The 17,250-nt window shown below is 51.1% G+C and overlaps 1 protein-coding gene across 2 annotated transcripts in view; it reads right to left on the bottom strand.

The window, feature by feature from the left end:
- Trim14 (tripartite motif containing 14) overlaps positions 1-17,136 on the bottom strand; it is a 24,740-nt gene extending 7,604 nt beyond the window's left edge. For both annotated transcript variants that reach the window (XR_008719884.1, XM_055605297.1), the window contains exons 1-5: positions 16,853-17,136; positions 14,408-14,503; positions 6,968-7,201; positions 5,537-5,699; positions 1,069-1,161 (exon numbers count right to left, since the gene is read on the bottom strand). Coding sequence is in view for 1 of the 2 variants with exons in the window: in XM_055605297.1 (XP_055461272.1) it covers positions 1,069-1,161; positions 5,537-5,699; positions 6,968-7,201; positions 14,408-14,503; positions 16,853-17,053 (787 nt within the window). In the remaining variant the exon portion in view is untranslated. The remainder of the gene's footprint in view (positions 1-1,068; positions 1,162-5,536; positions 5,700-6,967; positions 7,202-14,407; positions 14,504-16,852) is intronic.
- Positions 17,137-17,250: the final 114 nt, after the last annotated feature.

Genomic DNA, 17,250 nt, shown 5'->3' on the forward strand with positions numbered 1-17,250 from the left:
TAATTTTGTTGTCTTCCTCTCTTTTTCTTTCCTCCTTCTCTCTAACTCTTTTTTAAAAGATTTATTATTTATAGTGTTCTGCCTGCATGTGTGCCTGCACACCAGAAGAGGGCACCAGATCTCATTATAGATGGTTGTGAGCCACCATGTGGTTGTTGGGAACTGAATGCAGGACCTCTGGAAGAACCGCCACTGGGCTTAACCTTTGAGCCATCTCTCCAGCCCTCTCTAGCTCTCTTGTGAGACTGGGGATTAAGCTCAGGCATGCCTCACACATGCCAGGCAAGCCATCCATCACTGAAAGCCCCCACCCTCTGCTTCTGTAAATGTTTAGGGAAACAGATAAGAGGTGATTCACAATTCCCCAGTAAACGAGAACAGATTATACAACAGCATGTACAGCATGACACCATGCTGTATATAGTAATAAGTTGGGCATGGCAGAACCCATCAGTGGTCCCAGCAGGAGGATCAGGAGTTCAAGGCCAGCCTGAGCTACAGGAGGCTCTGTCTCAAGAACAAAACAAAAGCTTTCTTTTGGGAAAGAAACAATTATGAATAATTTTCTTTTGTTTTCTACAGTTAATATATATATTGGTTTTTCAAGACAGGGTTTTTCTGTGTAGCCTTAGCTGTCCTGGAACTCGCTCTGTACACCAGGCTGGCCTCAAACTCAGAACTCAAGATCTGACAGCCTCTGTCTCCCAAGTGCTGGGATGAAAAGCATGTGCCACCACTGCCTAGCTCAATATGTGCATTTTTAAAAGCCTAATAACAATTTTAAGTGCTTGTTTGTTTGGTTTGGTTTGGTTTGGTTTGGTTTGGTTTGGTTTTGAGACAAGGTCATACTGTATAGCCAAGGCCAGCCTGGAACTTGAGATCTTCCTGGCTGAGCCCCCAAGCACTGGGGTTAGACACTGCCAGGAGCTACACCCAGCAAACATTTGGGCTAAAGACCTTGTTTGGAAACAGTCTCTTAACAGGAAGTTGTGGGGCTCATTTCCTGCCCCTCCTCCACCGTTGTTCCCACCCAACCCCCCTCTCCCACTCCCCGACTCCCGGTCTCACATTTCAAGAAGAGCGATCTCTCTGGTGAGGAGCTGGTTTTCAACAAGGTGCCTGGCTTGGAGTTGGAGGAGCCTGAAAGCTGGCAGTTTATATCTGTAAGGAATTGCAATTGTGAGGTGTGAACGCCTGGAGTTCATGCCGGCAGCAGAGACAAACACCCACACGAGGCAGGCCCGGAGCCTTGCAGGTCTCCCCCAAGAATCATACGCAAATTTAGAAAATATAAACTCTGTGATGTGGGGGACCCAGCACCACACTCACTGGAGGCAGCAGAGGCGAGCCTCAGCTCACAGCACTGGAGGCCAGGAGGCAGCCTTCCCTCAAAGCAGTGCTGAGCCTGGAGGATGGTGTGCAGCAGGAAGCCGTGTGCGTGCGTGTGCATTCGTGTGCGTGTGCGTGTGTGTGTGTCAGGGCACTTCAGAAGGCTGGAGCACTTCTGAGTACTTGTTCTTTCAGAGGGTCTGAGCTCAGTTCCTAGCACCCATACTGGGTGGCCCACAAGCACAGGTAACTCCAGCTCCAGGAAATCACACCCCCCTCCCTCTCCCCTCCTCAGGTTTTGCACTTGTACATACCCCTCCCCACCACCACCAGACACAGATACATGTGTAACTTAAAGAAAGGAAGAAAGCCTATCTGATTTGAACTCGGTAGCACTGTAATTACCTGTCCTGAAGAGGGGCTGTGTAAGCCCCGCCCTCCCAAGGATCTATAACTAATCAATGGCTGTTGGGGACAGTGAGACATTTTCTTCAGTGGCACAGCCATTGGCAAATGCTTACACTCCTGTAAATAACTTCTCACCTATGCTCCTGTAAGTAGCTCTAACTACACACACACATACACACACAAAGCCCAGCTAAACCTGCAGGGAGATTCAGGTCTCAGAAAGAGCAAAGGGTGCTGGACATGGTGGCACGGGCCTATAATCCCAGCACTTGGGGAGGTAGAGGAAGGCGGATCTCTGTGAGTTCAAGGCCAGCCTGGTCTACAAAGTCCAGGACAGCCAAGGCCACACAGAGAAACCCTGTCGTGAAAAAAAAAAGAAAAAGAAAGAAGAAAGAAGGAAGGAAGGAAGGAAGGAAGGAAGGGAGGGAGGGAGGGAGGGAGGGAGGGAGGGAGGGAGAGAGGGAGGGAGGGAGGGAGGGAGGGAGGAAGGAAGGGAGGAAGGAAGGAAGGAGGAGAAAGAGCAAATGGTGGGAGGTTGTCCCAGTGAGAGGACCCCTTAGGAAACACCTCCTTGGGGACTTCCATCTGCCCTTCTCTTTATCTTGCCCATAGGTCTTCTCCATCACCACAGCCTATGGGTGATGATGGGGTGGACCTTGGCAAAAGCCTCACACCCTAGAATGCTGTTACCTGGGTGAAATCTGCCTGGGGAGCTGAAACTTCTCAAAGGGACCTTCACCCACTCCAGAAAACTTCTTTCTGAAAACTTCCAGAAAACTTGCTTCCCAAAGTCCTGAGCCTTCTTATCCTGTTTTTTCTTTGTTTTTTTTTGTTTGTTTGTTTTTGTTTGTTTGTTGTTTTGTGTGTGTGTATGTGTGTGTGTGAAAGTGGCACAAGATAAAGAGTTATTTGGAATATGGAGGCTCAAGTGAGAAAAATGTCACCATCAGATTGGCCTGTGGTGACACTTTTCTGTGGGACACTTTCTTTCTTTCTTCCCTATTTTTTTTGGGGGGGTGGGGTGTTTTTTTTTTTTTTTTTTTTGAAACAGGGTTTCTCTGTGTAGCTCTGGCTATCCTGTAACTCACTCTGTAGACCAGGCTGGTCTCAAACTCACAGAGATCCACCTGCCTCTGCCCCACTCCCTACACTGAGTGCTGGCACTGAAGGTGTGTGCCACCGTGCCTGGCACTGGAGGACATCTTCTTGATTAATGACTGGTGTGGGAGCACCCAGCCCAGTGTGGGTGGTGCTGCCCTGGGGCAGGTAGGCCTGGGTGGTATAAGAAAGGCTGAGCAAGCCACAGGGAGCAAGGCAGTAAAGCGCGGTCTTTGCTTCAGGTCCTGCCTCCAAGCTCCTACCCTGACTTCCTGTTTCCTCTCAGCGATGGCCTATCAGCCGTAATCTGAAATAAGTCCTTCTGTCTCCAAGTGGCCTTTGGTCAGTGTTTATCACAGCAAGTGAAGACCTGCCTTAGCCCTTCTCACCTTCACACCCATACCATGAGCTTCTATGGCCCCTCACATGACAAGCTCGCTTTCACTTCGACCCAGGACCTTTGCGTTTGTCGTTCCTTCTGCTTAGAACACATTTCCCAGGCATCTCAGCAACAGTGCAGTGAGAACAGAGAACACTTGGAGCTGACTGTGCCTAATCTTTGCAGCAGCCCTCCAAGCAGGAGCTCCATCAGACAGATGTGGAGACGAGACGAGGTGGCAGGGCAGTTTCAGCGCTGGTCCCCCCACCCGCTGCCCTTAGGTCTTCAGGGCCTACAGAACGCTACTCTAGTTTGCCTCAGGTCCTTCACAGACAGGTCCCCCCAGAGCCGGCTAGGAAATGGCCCTTCATCCCTGTCTGCTTTACCTGACCTCACAGCAGTTCCTGTGGCCTGAAACACCCTGTCTGTCTTTCCCTCAGAGGGTTGTCAGCACCACAGAAGCTGTGGCACGTGACAGGCACATGCCTGGGTTGAGAGGGTACTGCCACCACAGCTGAGGGGAGGGATGAAAGGATCAGTGCCAGGGACTTCTGAGGGCCTGGTTTGCTACAGCCTTTGTGGGCACTCTCAGGGCTGGACCCCAAGCAGCCACCGCCCTCCAGCCATTTACTGTGGTTGAGGAGGGTCCCAGGCAGGGCACCTGGGCAGGCCCTGGAAGGAGGAGGGCAGAGATGAGGTGTCGGGGAAGTGTAAGGGAAGTTTTGGTTTCTTTAAAAGCTCAGTTATGTTGTGTAAATATGCTTTTGTTTTAATCCCAAGTGTGGGATTTTAGTTTGGGCTATAGTTTGTCCACAGCTGATAACTGACTCCTGCAGGGCATGGTCTTTGCCAGCTGGTAAGGGCCTGCCTCGTGCAGCAGGGAGAGGGGTGTGGTCTAGGGCTTTGAGGGACATATAAACATAGGAGCCCAGAGAGAGAGAGAGAGGAGGTGTGGCGTGCGGCAGTTTGGAGAAACCAGAGATGGACGGTGTGGTGGTTCAGAGAGACACGGGAGAGATGTTTCCTGGTGCAGCGGCTTGGACAGAGGAGGCTGCTTGCTGCATTTGCTGTTGACAGAGATTGGTATAGCCCCTAAGAACCCATCGACCCTAAATAGCTGGGAGAAGTGACGGGGTCTTTGAGCCTTCTCCCCACTAACCTTCCCTCTCCTACCTAGGGCTGGGGGGTTAGAAAGGAGAGGCTTGAAGGAACCCCAAATAAAGTAGAGTTTAAATCGAGCACAACAGGGAGGGGAACTAGCCAGAGTCAGTAGAAAGCCTTCGGTGTGTACAGCTGTTTCAGCTGCCTGCAGGGATGGTGGGCTGGTCGCTGGGCAGAAGAGGAGGGGTAAGAGCTGGCGAAGTATTGCTCTGAGCAGCCCCTGAAGTGGTGGCTGGAGAGAGGCAAGCAGGCCACTGGCTCAGGAAAGGTAGAGGAGGCATCAGTTGTTAAGGATAGGTTGAAATGGGGCATAGTGACACACACCTGTAATCTGCTCAGCAGACTGGGTCAGGAGGGGTGAAAGGTCAAGGGGCCAGCCTGAGTAACTTAACTAAGATGCTCTCAAAACAAAAAGAGGGCTGGGGATGTGCCTCCATGGCAGAAAGCTTGCTTCGTGCTGGAAGCCCTCCGTTCCATTTCAAGGACAGAAGCTGGGGAAGGTGGGCACTAAGCCAGGAGCTTCCAACTGCCCAGCCAGGGCGTCCTATGAGGACACACAATTTAAGCTGTGAGCTCTCTCTGCCTCTCTGGGGTGAAGCGTTAGTGGGGGATGATGGTTGTCATTGTCAACTTAGGATTGAAGTCATCATGAACCAAATCTCTGGGACGATCTTCAGGGGCGTTTCTAGATTGGGATGACTCATGCTAATGGTAGGAACGTACAGCTTTGGTATGACCAATCAGCTCTTCCTGCCTGTAACTCCAAGACCCCTTCCACACCTGACACAATAAAGTGAGCTGACTCCCTGAAGTCTTGTCTGGCGTTCTCACAGCTGTCTGAACCCCACCTGTCACTTCTCTCCCTTAGTCTTCATGGGCCAATGACCCCTGACCCCTGGGGGAAGGGAGGACCTCAGGGTCCCAGAATGTGTAGACTGGCAGAAGGGAGCCCAGCACCAGCACCCACCTCCCTGCTTCCTGGTTGCAGACGTGGCGTGACAAGCCGCCTCAGGCTCCTGCCACCGTGACTCCCTCACCACCACACGCTGCAACTGAGCCAGTACAAACCCATCACCCTAAGTTGCTTTTCTGAGGTACCGTGTCAGCTGACGATACAGCTACAGTGAGCAAGGACTCAAAGTCGGTCATTAGGCAACTCACTTTCCTTCAGGCGAGTGTCCATTGGTGTCTGTAAAGTATTCCGGACGGCTTCCATAAACTCCTTAAAGAAGTTCTTGACAGGCTCGAAGGACAGGGGCACAGGGTGGCACAGCTCCGAGGGGATCATCTGCTGTCCCATCTCTGCCTTAGTGGCTACATATGCCTGTGCAGACGGGCACAACGTCAAGATGGCTCCTGGGGCTGCAAGCTGCATCTGACCTCTTTTGCATGCCCAAGAAAGTTGGGACCCGCTCAGCCTGGTCACCGTAGCCTGGACAACCTGTGCCACAGTGCAGAGCCCTGGGGAGACTGCGCAATTGCCTGAGGTATAAGGCAAATGGAGCCCCTCCCCCACCCTTCTTTCTCCTGATTCCCCTTTCCTTCCCTTCCCACAGGGTACCCAGGCGGGCCAGGGTGAAGAGGAAACCACAGCACTGAAGTCCAGGCCGTGCTGAGGGTCTGTCTCAGTGCGGATACACCTGAGTGTGTACAGACCTGGTTCCACTCCGGTTTTTGTTTTGTTTTGCTGAGGCAGGGTTTCCTCCTCCTCCCTCCTCCTCCTCCCGAATGCTAGGTTTACTGGCATATATCACCAATCCTGGCCAGGCCCAGGTTTGGATCCTATCAGAGTGTGAACCCCAGTGAGCCCTCCTTCCCTTCGCCCCAAATCTCATCCACCAGAAGCCCTACTGAAGACCTCTAGTAAATATCTGAGCTAAGATTCACGTGTTGGTTGAGGAGGAATGGCCCCTATAGGCTCATTTATTTGACTGCTTAGTCATCAGGGAGTGGCACTGATTGAGAGGGTTTAGGAGATGTGGCTTCGTCAGAGGAAGTGTGTCATTGGGGGTGGGCTTTGGGGTTTCAGAAGCTCGTAGAACTCTCAGCACCACGTCTGCCTGCACGCTGCCATGCTCCAGCTGTGATGATGATAGGGACTAAACCTCTGACACTCTAAGCCAGCCCCGGTTAAATGCTTTCTCTTTATAAGAGTTGCCACGGTCAGCCTCGTTGCCGGCATACGCCTTTCATCTCAGCCCTCAGGAAGCAGAGGCAAGTGGATCACTCTGAGGGCAGCCTGACCTACAGAACCAGTTCCAGGACAGCCAGCACTATCAAAAACCAAAACCAACAAAAACAAAGATTTGCCACTGTCATAGGGTCTCTTCACAGCAATAGAACATTGACTAAGACAATTCACAAAGTGCTTGCAACTTGGGGACCCTGGGAAATGCTGCTGGTAGAACTCAAGTGCACATCCTAACAGTGTGTGCTTCCTGATTAGCTGTGTGGTGGCAATAAAGCCTACCTGCTGGCCAGGGAAATCTTTGAGCATTTCCCCAGAGTGTAAAGACCATGTTGATGCCACAGTGACCCAGGTGTGGTATGAGGAGCAGGTGGCCGCTGTAAGATAACAGAGCCCAGCCATACCTGCAGCAGCTGAACAGGGTTGGGCTCTTGGCTGATGCTCCATGCCCTGGTAGAGAAGTCATCCATGACCTTGATTTGCTTCCCACAAGACTCCGCTTGCTCCCTGTACACCTGGAGGGTGAGCTCTGTGTTCTTATCGATGAATTTTTTGGCCAGTACTTCCTCTTCATCAAGGATTAATCTGAGTTCTGTGAATTTCTGTGTCAGCCAGGCTTTACTCGAGTCTGCATAAGCCTTAAAGAAAAAAAAAAAAAAAAGTCAAGTGTAGACAATACAACTGCCAACCAGGAAGTCTTGAACAGAAAACAGCATCTACGGGGTGAGGCCAGCAAGGTGGCCAGGTTTGAGGCCACTCAAATAAATAAAATAACATAAAATAAAGTTTTTCTAAGCACTGGCAAATAGTGTTGAGACTACAAGGTTTCTCTGTGTAGCCCTGGCTGTTCTGAAATTCACTATGTAGACCAGTCCTTGAACTCACAAGAGATTCCCCTGCTTCTGCCTCCTGACTGCTCAGATTAAAAATGTGCAGCACCACAGCCACTGAAGAACCTTTCCCCCATCTTTCTTTCCTCTTTCTCCTCTTGCTTTTTTTGTCTTTCTTTGTAGCCAGGTAGTCTCTAACTCCCAGTCTTCTACATGACTTCCTTCCTGAGTGCTGGGATTGAAGAGATGGGTAACCATGCCTGGTCTAACGCTGCTCTGTGAGCTGGGCACACAGAACAGTTGGCAGAGAGCTTGCCTCATGCGCACCCTGAGCTGGAGACACAGGATATGGTGCTGCACCCCAAGAGGGCGGAGGCACGTCGATCAGAAGTCAGGGTCAGAGCCAGCCTGGTGTCATGAGCGCTTGTCTTAAAAAAACAAAAACAAAAACAAAAACAAAACAGAAACAAACCCCCAAAACCCTTGGGGAAGATATGGAGATATGGGAGAGATCTTGAGGGAGGGGAAAAATTTGATCAAAATATACTGTATGAAAAACTAAAATTAAAAAAAAATTGTAATGAAAATCCTTTAAATGGAGGGGGCAGAGAACAAAACGTCTACAAACAAATATAGCAGAAACTGCCAAAGGGCTTAGAGTGCAGCACAGTGGTAGAGAACTGGCCAGGGGTGCAGGAGGCCCTGGGTTTGATCCCCGGGTTTGATCCCCAGCACCTAACGTAAGGTATAAAATTACACGGGGAGACATGAAAAGCCTGCAGAAAATGCATTCATCTGCACGAAAAAGACTTCCGAGCTGAGCAAACGCTTATACACGGAGAATAGCTGGGTTCAGTTTCCGATGGCGCATGCTCAAGCTTGCTGATTATACAGAGCATGTTGTAACCACACAGTACAGAACGCACAGTCATTAAAGAATGCAGCGCTTTCATACGTGTTACAGCACAGATGAACCGTGAAGACACAACCGGAAGTGAAATAAGCCGGATTAGAAAATATGACAGCCCTTTAGAGTGATGCACAGGGCCAGGCCAGCCCTTAGCTACTGAGATGTGCCTTTTTTTTTTTTTTTTTTTTTTTTTTTTTTCCTTTAAGACAATGTCACCATTTTGTAGCCTGGGCTGATTTCAAACACAGACCTTCCTGTCACTGCCTCCCAAGCGGTAGGATTACAGGCCAGTGCTGTTACACACGTCCCTACGTGCTGCTTTTGACAACTTGCGGTTTGGCAAGAGATGGGAGCGGAGTTTGTGTGTGTCCTACAGAAGGCTCAAAGAGCCGTTAGGTTCTGGCTCCAGCTCCCGTGCCCATGGTCTTATTTGTAACATGGCGGCTGAGGGTCAGTGTACCTGGCTTGCTGGTGTCTCTTTATCACAAGATCGAAGGAAGAAAAGAAAATATGTTTCTGTCCACAGCCATACCACAGGGAATGGGAGCGACTCAGTGTGGTCTCAGAAAGTAGGCAGCTTGGGCCTGGTTGGTACATGGATGGGAGGAGACCCACCCCAAAGCCTCGAGTGATGAATATGTGTTAGAAGCGATTGGGTGAACCAGGCTTCTGTAGAAAAAGCAACAGGATTCATCATTCCTTCCCACTGAGCTGAGTTCCAAGCAGTCCTGACGACCCATTTTTGTCTCAAAGTATATCCCAGGAGAGAGGGAGGAGGAAAAGGAGGGAGATACACAGAGAGAAGGATAAGGAAGTTGGCTGCCGGCTTGGGTCCCTTGGAGTCAAAGTGAAACGGGACGGACACTGAACTGAGTGTGGAGCTGGGCTGGGTGGGGCCTGCTGGCGGCAGTGGGAGGCCCTGTGGAGCCTGGTTGAGCTGTGTCTGAGGATCAGGCAAGAAAGAACCTGACCAGCCAGGAAGCCCTCTTCATGGAGGTGAGGGAGTTAGGGGGATGCTGGCTACTATGTGAACTATGTGACCCCACCTTCCAGTCTTCTACAGGAGGGGAGGGGCCTTTGAGGAGAAGGCAGAAAGCTGCTTCCTGCACACTGGGCTCAACTGGGAAACAGGGGCGGTTGTGGGTGGTGCAGCCAGGTGTGAAATAAGCCCCTCCAATCCTTCCCATTTCAGTTACAGCAGCAAAGGCCAGCACAGAGGCAGACGAATGGCCATACCCAGCAGTGTGATGGAGGCTAGTAGCATGGTCAAGGCCAGCAACACGGCCACATTTCTAGTCTGGTGCAAGTTGCCTCAGGCCACCTGACCCACATTCTGGTTCTACCCCCACAGCTTTCGGGGGCCACGAAGGCACAGAGCCAGGAGCTGAGGGGAGTTATTCCAGCCCCTACTGGTGATCAGGTCTAGCACCAACCACAGACCGTGTGCCTCAGGCCCATCGCTTGCCTTTCCTCAGCTCTGCAGGCTGAGTCTCTCAGACTTCCATGAGTTAACGTGAGGAGAAACTAGAGCAAAGGCTGATGGTAAGGGCAAGGGAGCTGCAGGATGTTCCTCCCAGCAGGGCAATGTCCGGAAGTGGCTCCCTACTGAGTCCCTCCACCCTCCAGCTCCCAGGAAACAGGCCTGCTGAGGTTCCAGATTGCACTCAGGAGGCCCTGGGCCCTGTTAATGGTTGCAGGCTGGGCTGGAGCACTTCCGATTGACTCTTCTGTCTCATCCTGCACTGACCACACTTCTCTCCCTCCGCTTGAAACCCCAGAAATTTCTCTCTCCCTAGGTGGTTCAGGTCCCCCCTGCTATGTGACCCACGATAAATTACTTCCCTCCCTGGCCTCAATTTCCATATACATATTCTCCTTTCCTTTTAGGACAGACTGTCATGTAAGCAGGCGCACCTTGAACTCGTAGCTGGGAATACTTGGGAGTTTTTCAGCCTCCTGCCTCTCCTTCCCTAGCTCTGGGATTAGAGGTATTCATTACCATTACAGCTGGTTTTATGGGAGTTTATGGATGCTGAACCCAGGGGTCTGACTCAGCCGACTGGTCCACGTGCCGAGCCCTGCATTTGGTCAGTTATACAAAGGAGGGCTCCAAAGGCTGTTTCTGTTTGCTTTGCTTTTTGGGAGTTTTTTGGTTTGTTTGTTTATTGTTTACTTTCTTCTTGAGATAGAGTCTCTCTACATAGTGTAGGCTGGCCTTTAACTCCACAGCTCAAGCAGTCCCCCTACCTCAGCTTCTCATGGAGCCTGGACTGCAGGGAGCACATGCTGCCCGGCCATGCACCTCTTATGGGTCTTTCAGTTCTGAAAGACGGCACATTCGAAATCCCTCATTGTGCTTGCTTCAACAGGCAACAAGCAGTCTTCACCCACGGACACTCTCTCCCTCCGCCTACTTTTCTCCCCCATTTATAAAAGTATCAAGGTATAACATAGTGGCACATGCCAAAATTTCAGCACTTGGGGGCATGAAACAGGATAATTAAGGCCAACCTGGGCATCGTGGTGAATGATTGCAATCCCAGCAGTCAGAAAGCTGAGGCAGGAGGATTATCATAAATTCAAGTCTGGTCTACACAGTGACTCTAAGACCAGCCTAGACTCTATAGAAATACCCCAAAGTCGGCATAATGGTGCACACCTTTAATACAGGAGGCAGAGGCAGGTATTTGAGTTTAAGGCAAGCCTGGTCTACAGACCTAGTTCCAGGATATTCAGAAAAACCCTGTCTCAAAACAACAACAACAACAACAAGGCTAAATAAAGGCTGGTTGTGGCTCAGTGGGTATAGGCAGTTGCCACCAAGTTTGCCAACCTGAATAAGATCCTTGAGGTGTGGCAGAAGGAGAGACCCAACTCCCGCAAACTGTTCTCTGACCTCCATATGTGGGCTGTGTTATGCACACTCATACACACACACACACACACACACACACACACACACACACACAGTAATAAAAAGCTGCTTCGACAAAGAAATAGAAAAGCATATAGGGGCTGGAAAGATTAAAATGCTTGCTGCTTAAGCCTGAGGACCTGAGTTCAGAGCTCCAGGACCAACATAACAAGCTGGGCGTGGCCTGGGGGAAATGGCTGGGCAGGTAAGAGCACTTGCTACTCTCGAAGACGACCTGGGTTTAGTTCCCAGCACCCATGTGGTGGCTCACAGCAGTCTGTAACTGCATTTCCAGGCGATCCAACGCCTTCATCTGACCCTCACAGGCACTGTACACATGTGGTGCACATACATGCCTGAAAGCAAAACCCTTATACGTAAAGTAAAAATGAATTTTTAAAAAATCTGGCAATGGCAGACTGTAGTTTATTAAATTAATCAACTTATTTATTTACTTTACATCCCAATCGTGGTCCCCCAGGGAATGGCAGATGGCACCTTTAATCCCAGCACTGAGGAGGTGGAGACAGGCAGATCACAGAGCCCGGGAGCTCAAAGGCCAGTCACCCTACCTGAACCCGAGTTCTGCCTCCCATAAGACAGCCTGCCTGAAAAACTCAGGAGAGGGACCGAGAAGACACTTGTAGTTGACCTCTGCCCCCTGATCACATGACCCACACGCACACTCACCTGCACGCACATACACACAAGGCCAGCCTGGAAGACACAGGCTGGTAAGATCCTATGCCCACACAACAAATAAACTTCGCTGCATAAAACACGGGAGATTCAGAGAGAATGATGATGCTGTGTTAGTGCCGTCCAGTACCAGTGCAGGGGGACGTCTAAGGCAGTGGGTGAGCATGGGGTTACCCTGACACATGAATGCCCAGACTTCTCCAGAGCCAGGACGGGAAGCTCACAGCCTTAGACGGTGTGGGCGGGAGACTGACAGCCACAACCTCAACTCTGGACCATGTCTGAACTTCCTTTTACATAGCTGTTTACACAGCTCTGTGGGTTAGTTTCCACACCAAAGGAGACTCTCCCCAGTTAGGCTACTAAGCCCAGAGCAGCCCTGTCTGCCACAGAGGGCACCTCCAGAACGCCTGTGCCTGTCTCAGTGTGAGAGCTAAGAAGGGCTCGGATGTCACTCGGGAGTGGAGAGCTGTTCTTGCAGCGCTCCCGACTGGATCCTGACACCCATATTGGGCAGCTCACAACCACCTGTAATTTCAGCCCCAAGTGATCTCACGCCCTGTTCTGGCATTTGTGGGCAGCCCAACACATGTGGCAGACACAAAGACAAAGACACGCCCACACAAATTAAAATAAATTAAAAAGTAGATTATAAAAACATACAGAGTTTGAGTACTGTGTGTTGAATAAGTTGACTACTTCAGACACCGAAAAAAGGAAAAGTAAATCCAGGGATATACCATGTTCATAAATCTGGAGACTTACTGGTGGAGGCAATGTCGCTCAGGCTAGCCTTGAACTTGTGATCCTTGGGTCTCAGTCTCCCATGTTGTGGAGTTATGCGTACCACCATACCTGACTTTTTTCTTTCTTGCTTCCTGAGACAGAATCATCTCACATTGTGTGCCAGGCTGTCCTGCAGCACACTATGTGGCTCAGGCTGTCCTCAAACTTGGGGCAAACCTCCTGCTTTAGCATCTGGGTGCTGGGAATTACAGGTGTGAGCCTCCAAACCCATCGAAAGAGCCCAAACAATTCTGGAAAAGCAAAGAAGGACCATCAAGTATCTCAAGACCTGTTATCAGCTATGTTGAGCCTAAGCATCTAGACACATAATTTATAAATACACATAAATAACAACAATAAATGGCCATGTGTGTAGACCCCTGATATATGCTGCGCTGATATACACACCGTTAGATAGATTATGGGCTCGGCACTGGAGGACAGCTACGAGTCACAGAAATAACCCTTAGCCAGTTAGGTGAAGGGACAGGACCCTGGCAGTTTCCTGTGAATCTGGAGCTGGTTCAGAGTAAAATGTTTAAGATTTGCTGACACAGGCTGGAGAGACGGCTCAGAGGTTAAGAACACTGGCTGTTCTCCCGAAGGTCCTGAATCCAATTCCCAGCACCCACACGGTGGCTCATAACCATCTACAGCACCCACATGGTGGCACATAGCCATCTATAGTGAGATCTGGCACAGTGCCGTTGTGTGGGGAGATGCTTTTCTAGGTTCACCTGGAACTCAGAGATCCGTCTACCTCTGCCTCCCGACGGCTGGAGTTAAAGGCGTGAGCCACCACTGCCTGAAAAACTTTTATTATTATTGTATGTGTGTTTTGTATGTGAGGACATGTTCATAACATGTTCACATGTTCATATTATTATTGTATGTGTGTTTTGTGTGTGAGGACATGTGTATATAGAGGTCAGAGGACAACTTTCAGAAGTCTGTTCTCTCCTACTGTGGGATCCAGGGCTTGAATTCAGGCAACAGGTGCTGAGCCATCTTGCTGGCCCCTACCTACTGGTTTTGTTTGTTTTTTGAGACATGGTCTTGCTACCTGGCCCTTTGGCTCTGGCCTGGAACTCAGTAGTAGATCAGGCTGGCCTCAAACTTAGACTTTGATCTTGCTTCAAAAATGCTGGGATCGTAGGTGTGAGCCACCATGCCCAGCCAGGCCTGCTCGTGGAGTTTTGAGGGAAGGTCACTATTAATAAATCTAGGGCCATCAATGTGACCTGTGAGGACCCCCAGAACACCAGGACATGTAGAGCCCTGACTGATAATGGATATTTGGAGCTGGGGAGCCAATTTCACACACCTGTATGATGGTGCTATCCTAGCAACGCACAAGGCTGAGGCAAGAGGATTGTGAATTTGAAGCAGTATTGGCCTATGTAGTCTTCAATCAATCAGTCACTCAATCAATCAACCAACCAGCCAACCAACCGATCCTGGTAGTTAAGGCCTGTAATCCAAAATACTTGGGAAGCTAAGGCAGAAGCTTGAGTTCAAGGCGTTCAAGGCCAGCTGGAGGCTGGTCTGGTTAGCTTCCTAAGACCCTATTTCAAAATACAGCCTGTTTCCCGTGCTCCTGTAAATAACCCATTGCTCACGGTTCTTTATGTAACCCCAAATAAACTCACTGGTACCCACATACACACAGAGGATGGCTAGTTGGGAGGGGGCCATGTCCACTTGCCTTGAGCCTTTCCCCAGCGTCTTCCAAATGGGCTATGTTGTCAGCATGTTGCTGCTTCTTGGTTGCCAAACACTCTAAACAGTCCTGGATTAGTTGCTGTGATAAGGGGCAGGGGAGGAAAAAAAACAAAACAAAAAACAAAAGCTGTCACTTTCAAGCTACAAATTCTCATTCCCAATTTCCCCTTTATTCTTTCTTTTTCCTCTCAATCAGATTTTATTTATTTATGGGGTGGGGATGGGGCACTGGGCCATAGCACGCATGTGGAGGTCAGACGACAGTTTGCAGAGTCCATTCTCTTTCCACCATGTGGCTGGGTCTCAGGGATTGAACTCAGGTCCTCAGGCTTGGCAACAGGTATCTTCACCTGCTAAGCCACTTCACTGACCTCCCACTGAATTCTTTTTCTGCAGGTATACCCAAGGCTCTGAAGGTGGGTAGTTTGCCCAAAGTCACGTGGCCAGGTGGGGGTTAGGGAGCAGAGACTCCGGCCCTATGGGCCTCAAGCCTTTGCCAGAGATGACCCCAGCCTGGATGCCTGTTTTCTGTTTTTCTGTCTGCTTTTAGAAGTTGCGATTTTTCTAAATGCCTGCTTCGGGTCTCCTCCCTCCAAGGGTGGCTCCATCTGTGCCTTCCTTACAGCTGGTCTTCCATTTGGCATCTGGGCCTAACTCATAGGAACGGGGGTGGGTGTCTGAAACATTAATCAGCCAGGAATTCCAAGGTATGGCACTTTCCCAGGGGGGAACTGGAAGCCCAAGGAAGCTGGCAGGAGTATGAGTGAGCTCTGGAGTAAGAATGAAGCTAGGTCATAGCCCTAGCTCCACAGCCGCCTGCCCAGAACCCATTTCCATTACTGCTAACAGGGATACTCTGGAGACTAATGAGATCCAGTGCCTGGTCAGTAGCACATGCTCGTAAAAGGTTGTTTTGCCATTTAAACATACAATAATCATTTGCTGCACTTGTGATTGGCTCTACTGAAAGGGGAAGCTGGAAGTAGAGAGGGGGCTCAGCCTTGGCCTCGGTTTCCACATCTATTGTGACACCTGAGCCACTTGGTGTCCAAGGCGGCTCAGGGATACCCCAGCCTTCTGGTTTGGGGACCCCACCTCCCGCCACAGGACTTTCTGCCTTGGAACCCCATGAAACCCTACTTACCCTCAAAGTCATGCCCAGCAGCGCTTCCCTGGGGAAGGCTTGTGTGGCTTTCTGCCCCAGGCTCTTTTTTTCTGGTTCTCACTGGCCACCACCTTGGCATTGTTACTGTTCTTGCCCCGACCAGCCAGGAAACTGGCCCAGGTAAGGGGAGGACCTGACTTATGACTTGGCTCACGGCATAAGGCATTGTGCTCAGTGGGTGTTTGGGTGAGGGAATGGCTCTGTGCACAGGTAGAGGAATGAGCAAAGGGTGCAAGTGTGGACACACTTGGTGAGTCCCATCTGGAGACGGATGACCCCAGGGGGAGACCCTGGGGCCACTGCTCTGGAAAACAACCTTGGATCTCCAAGCGGCACTGTGTAAGGAACATTGTCACAGACATTTCTGGTACCAAAGGAAAGTTCTGGAAGCAGGGACAGGCCCCCTCTACCAGATTGTCCTCCCACGGGCCTTATTTCGGCTTGGAGTTGTAGGCTTGTCCCAGGTGGTTAAGTCAAGGGAGGGCAGAAAGGAAGGTGTTTGAGGGTCAGGGTTCCTAAGACTTCTTGGAGAAAGAAATGATAAAATCAGGAGACAGAAGCTCTGCCTAGCCTGCTGTCCTCAAATCCAGAGGTGAGAACAGGTTCTGCAGAGCCAAGCTTGCTTGCTGGGGATCCTGCTCTCTGGTTATCTCCAGAAGATAAGGCTAGCGAGGGGGGGTGGGGACGGGGGACACGACAGTGGTGTGTTTGCATAGAGGGAGGAGCCGGATTGGAGGCAGGAAGTGGGCCTTACTGAGTTTCCAAAACAGTATGGCCCCAGTTGAGAACGGCCTTCTATGAACTCCAGTGTGCAGAAACAGACGTCTGGGAGCACACACATCTGGTTTTCTTTTTCTCCAACCCCAGCTCCAATCTGGTCTTTTGAGTTAGGCTTCGCTTTGTAGCACAGGCTGGCTTTAAGCTCTCAATTTCTCAGCCTCTTCCCCGAGGGGTTGGGTTTTAGCGTCCCGGCTTCCTCCGCTCACCAAACCTCTGGTCCGGGAGCTGCCCTAGCAAAAGCGGCGGAGCACACCTGCGTCTCCAGTATCCCAACTAATCCTCTGAAGTTGTGATGGTGCCTCCCAATTTTACGCCTACCATTTACGGGGGGGCCCCCTTAAATTTCCAGGTGCTAACGGCATTTGGCAATAAGACCTGGGCTGGCGCTCCCTCGGCCGGCCGTTACTCCGGTTGTTACTCCCGTGCTCAACCTCCGCCCGCCCAGACCTGCCGTGCACGCCCCCCCCCCCTCCGACTCCCCACCTGCACGCGCGCAGCCTCCTCCTGGGCCAGGCCCACCGGGTGGCCGCGGTGCGCACCCAGCACGGGGCACAGCGCACACACGCAACGGCCGCAGCGGCGACAGAAGAGCTCAGCCGGGCGTTCGCTGTGCTCTCGGCAGCGCCAGCCGAGCGCCCACTCGGGCTGGACTAGCGCCGGCGCCCCGGCAGTGTCCCCCTCCATCCGTAGTGGCAACCTCAGTCGTTCCCGTAGTATGGTGGGGTTAACGCGGGAATCGAAACCTTGCTTGGGGCGGGGCGGGTGACCCAGCTGTCAGTGGCAGGCTGGAGGGGGTATGACCTGCTGGAGATCGATGCCTGGTCCCGCCTAGTGCTGGCGACTCTTCCGCCCTGTGGAGGAGGAGTCTCCTACAGACAAGA

The sequence above is a fragment of the Psammomys obesus genome, unplaced genomic scaffold (assembly GCF_907164565.1).
Source record: "Psammomys obesus unplaced genomic scaffold, mPsaObe1.curated_primary_1811, whole genome shotgun sequence".
Classification (NCBI taxonomy): domain Eukaryota; kingdom Metazoa; phylum Chordata; class Mammalia; order Rodentia; family Muridae; genus Psammomys; species Psammomys obesus.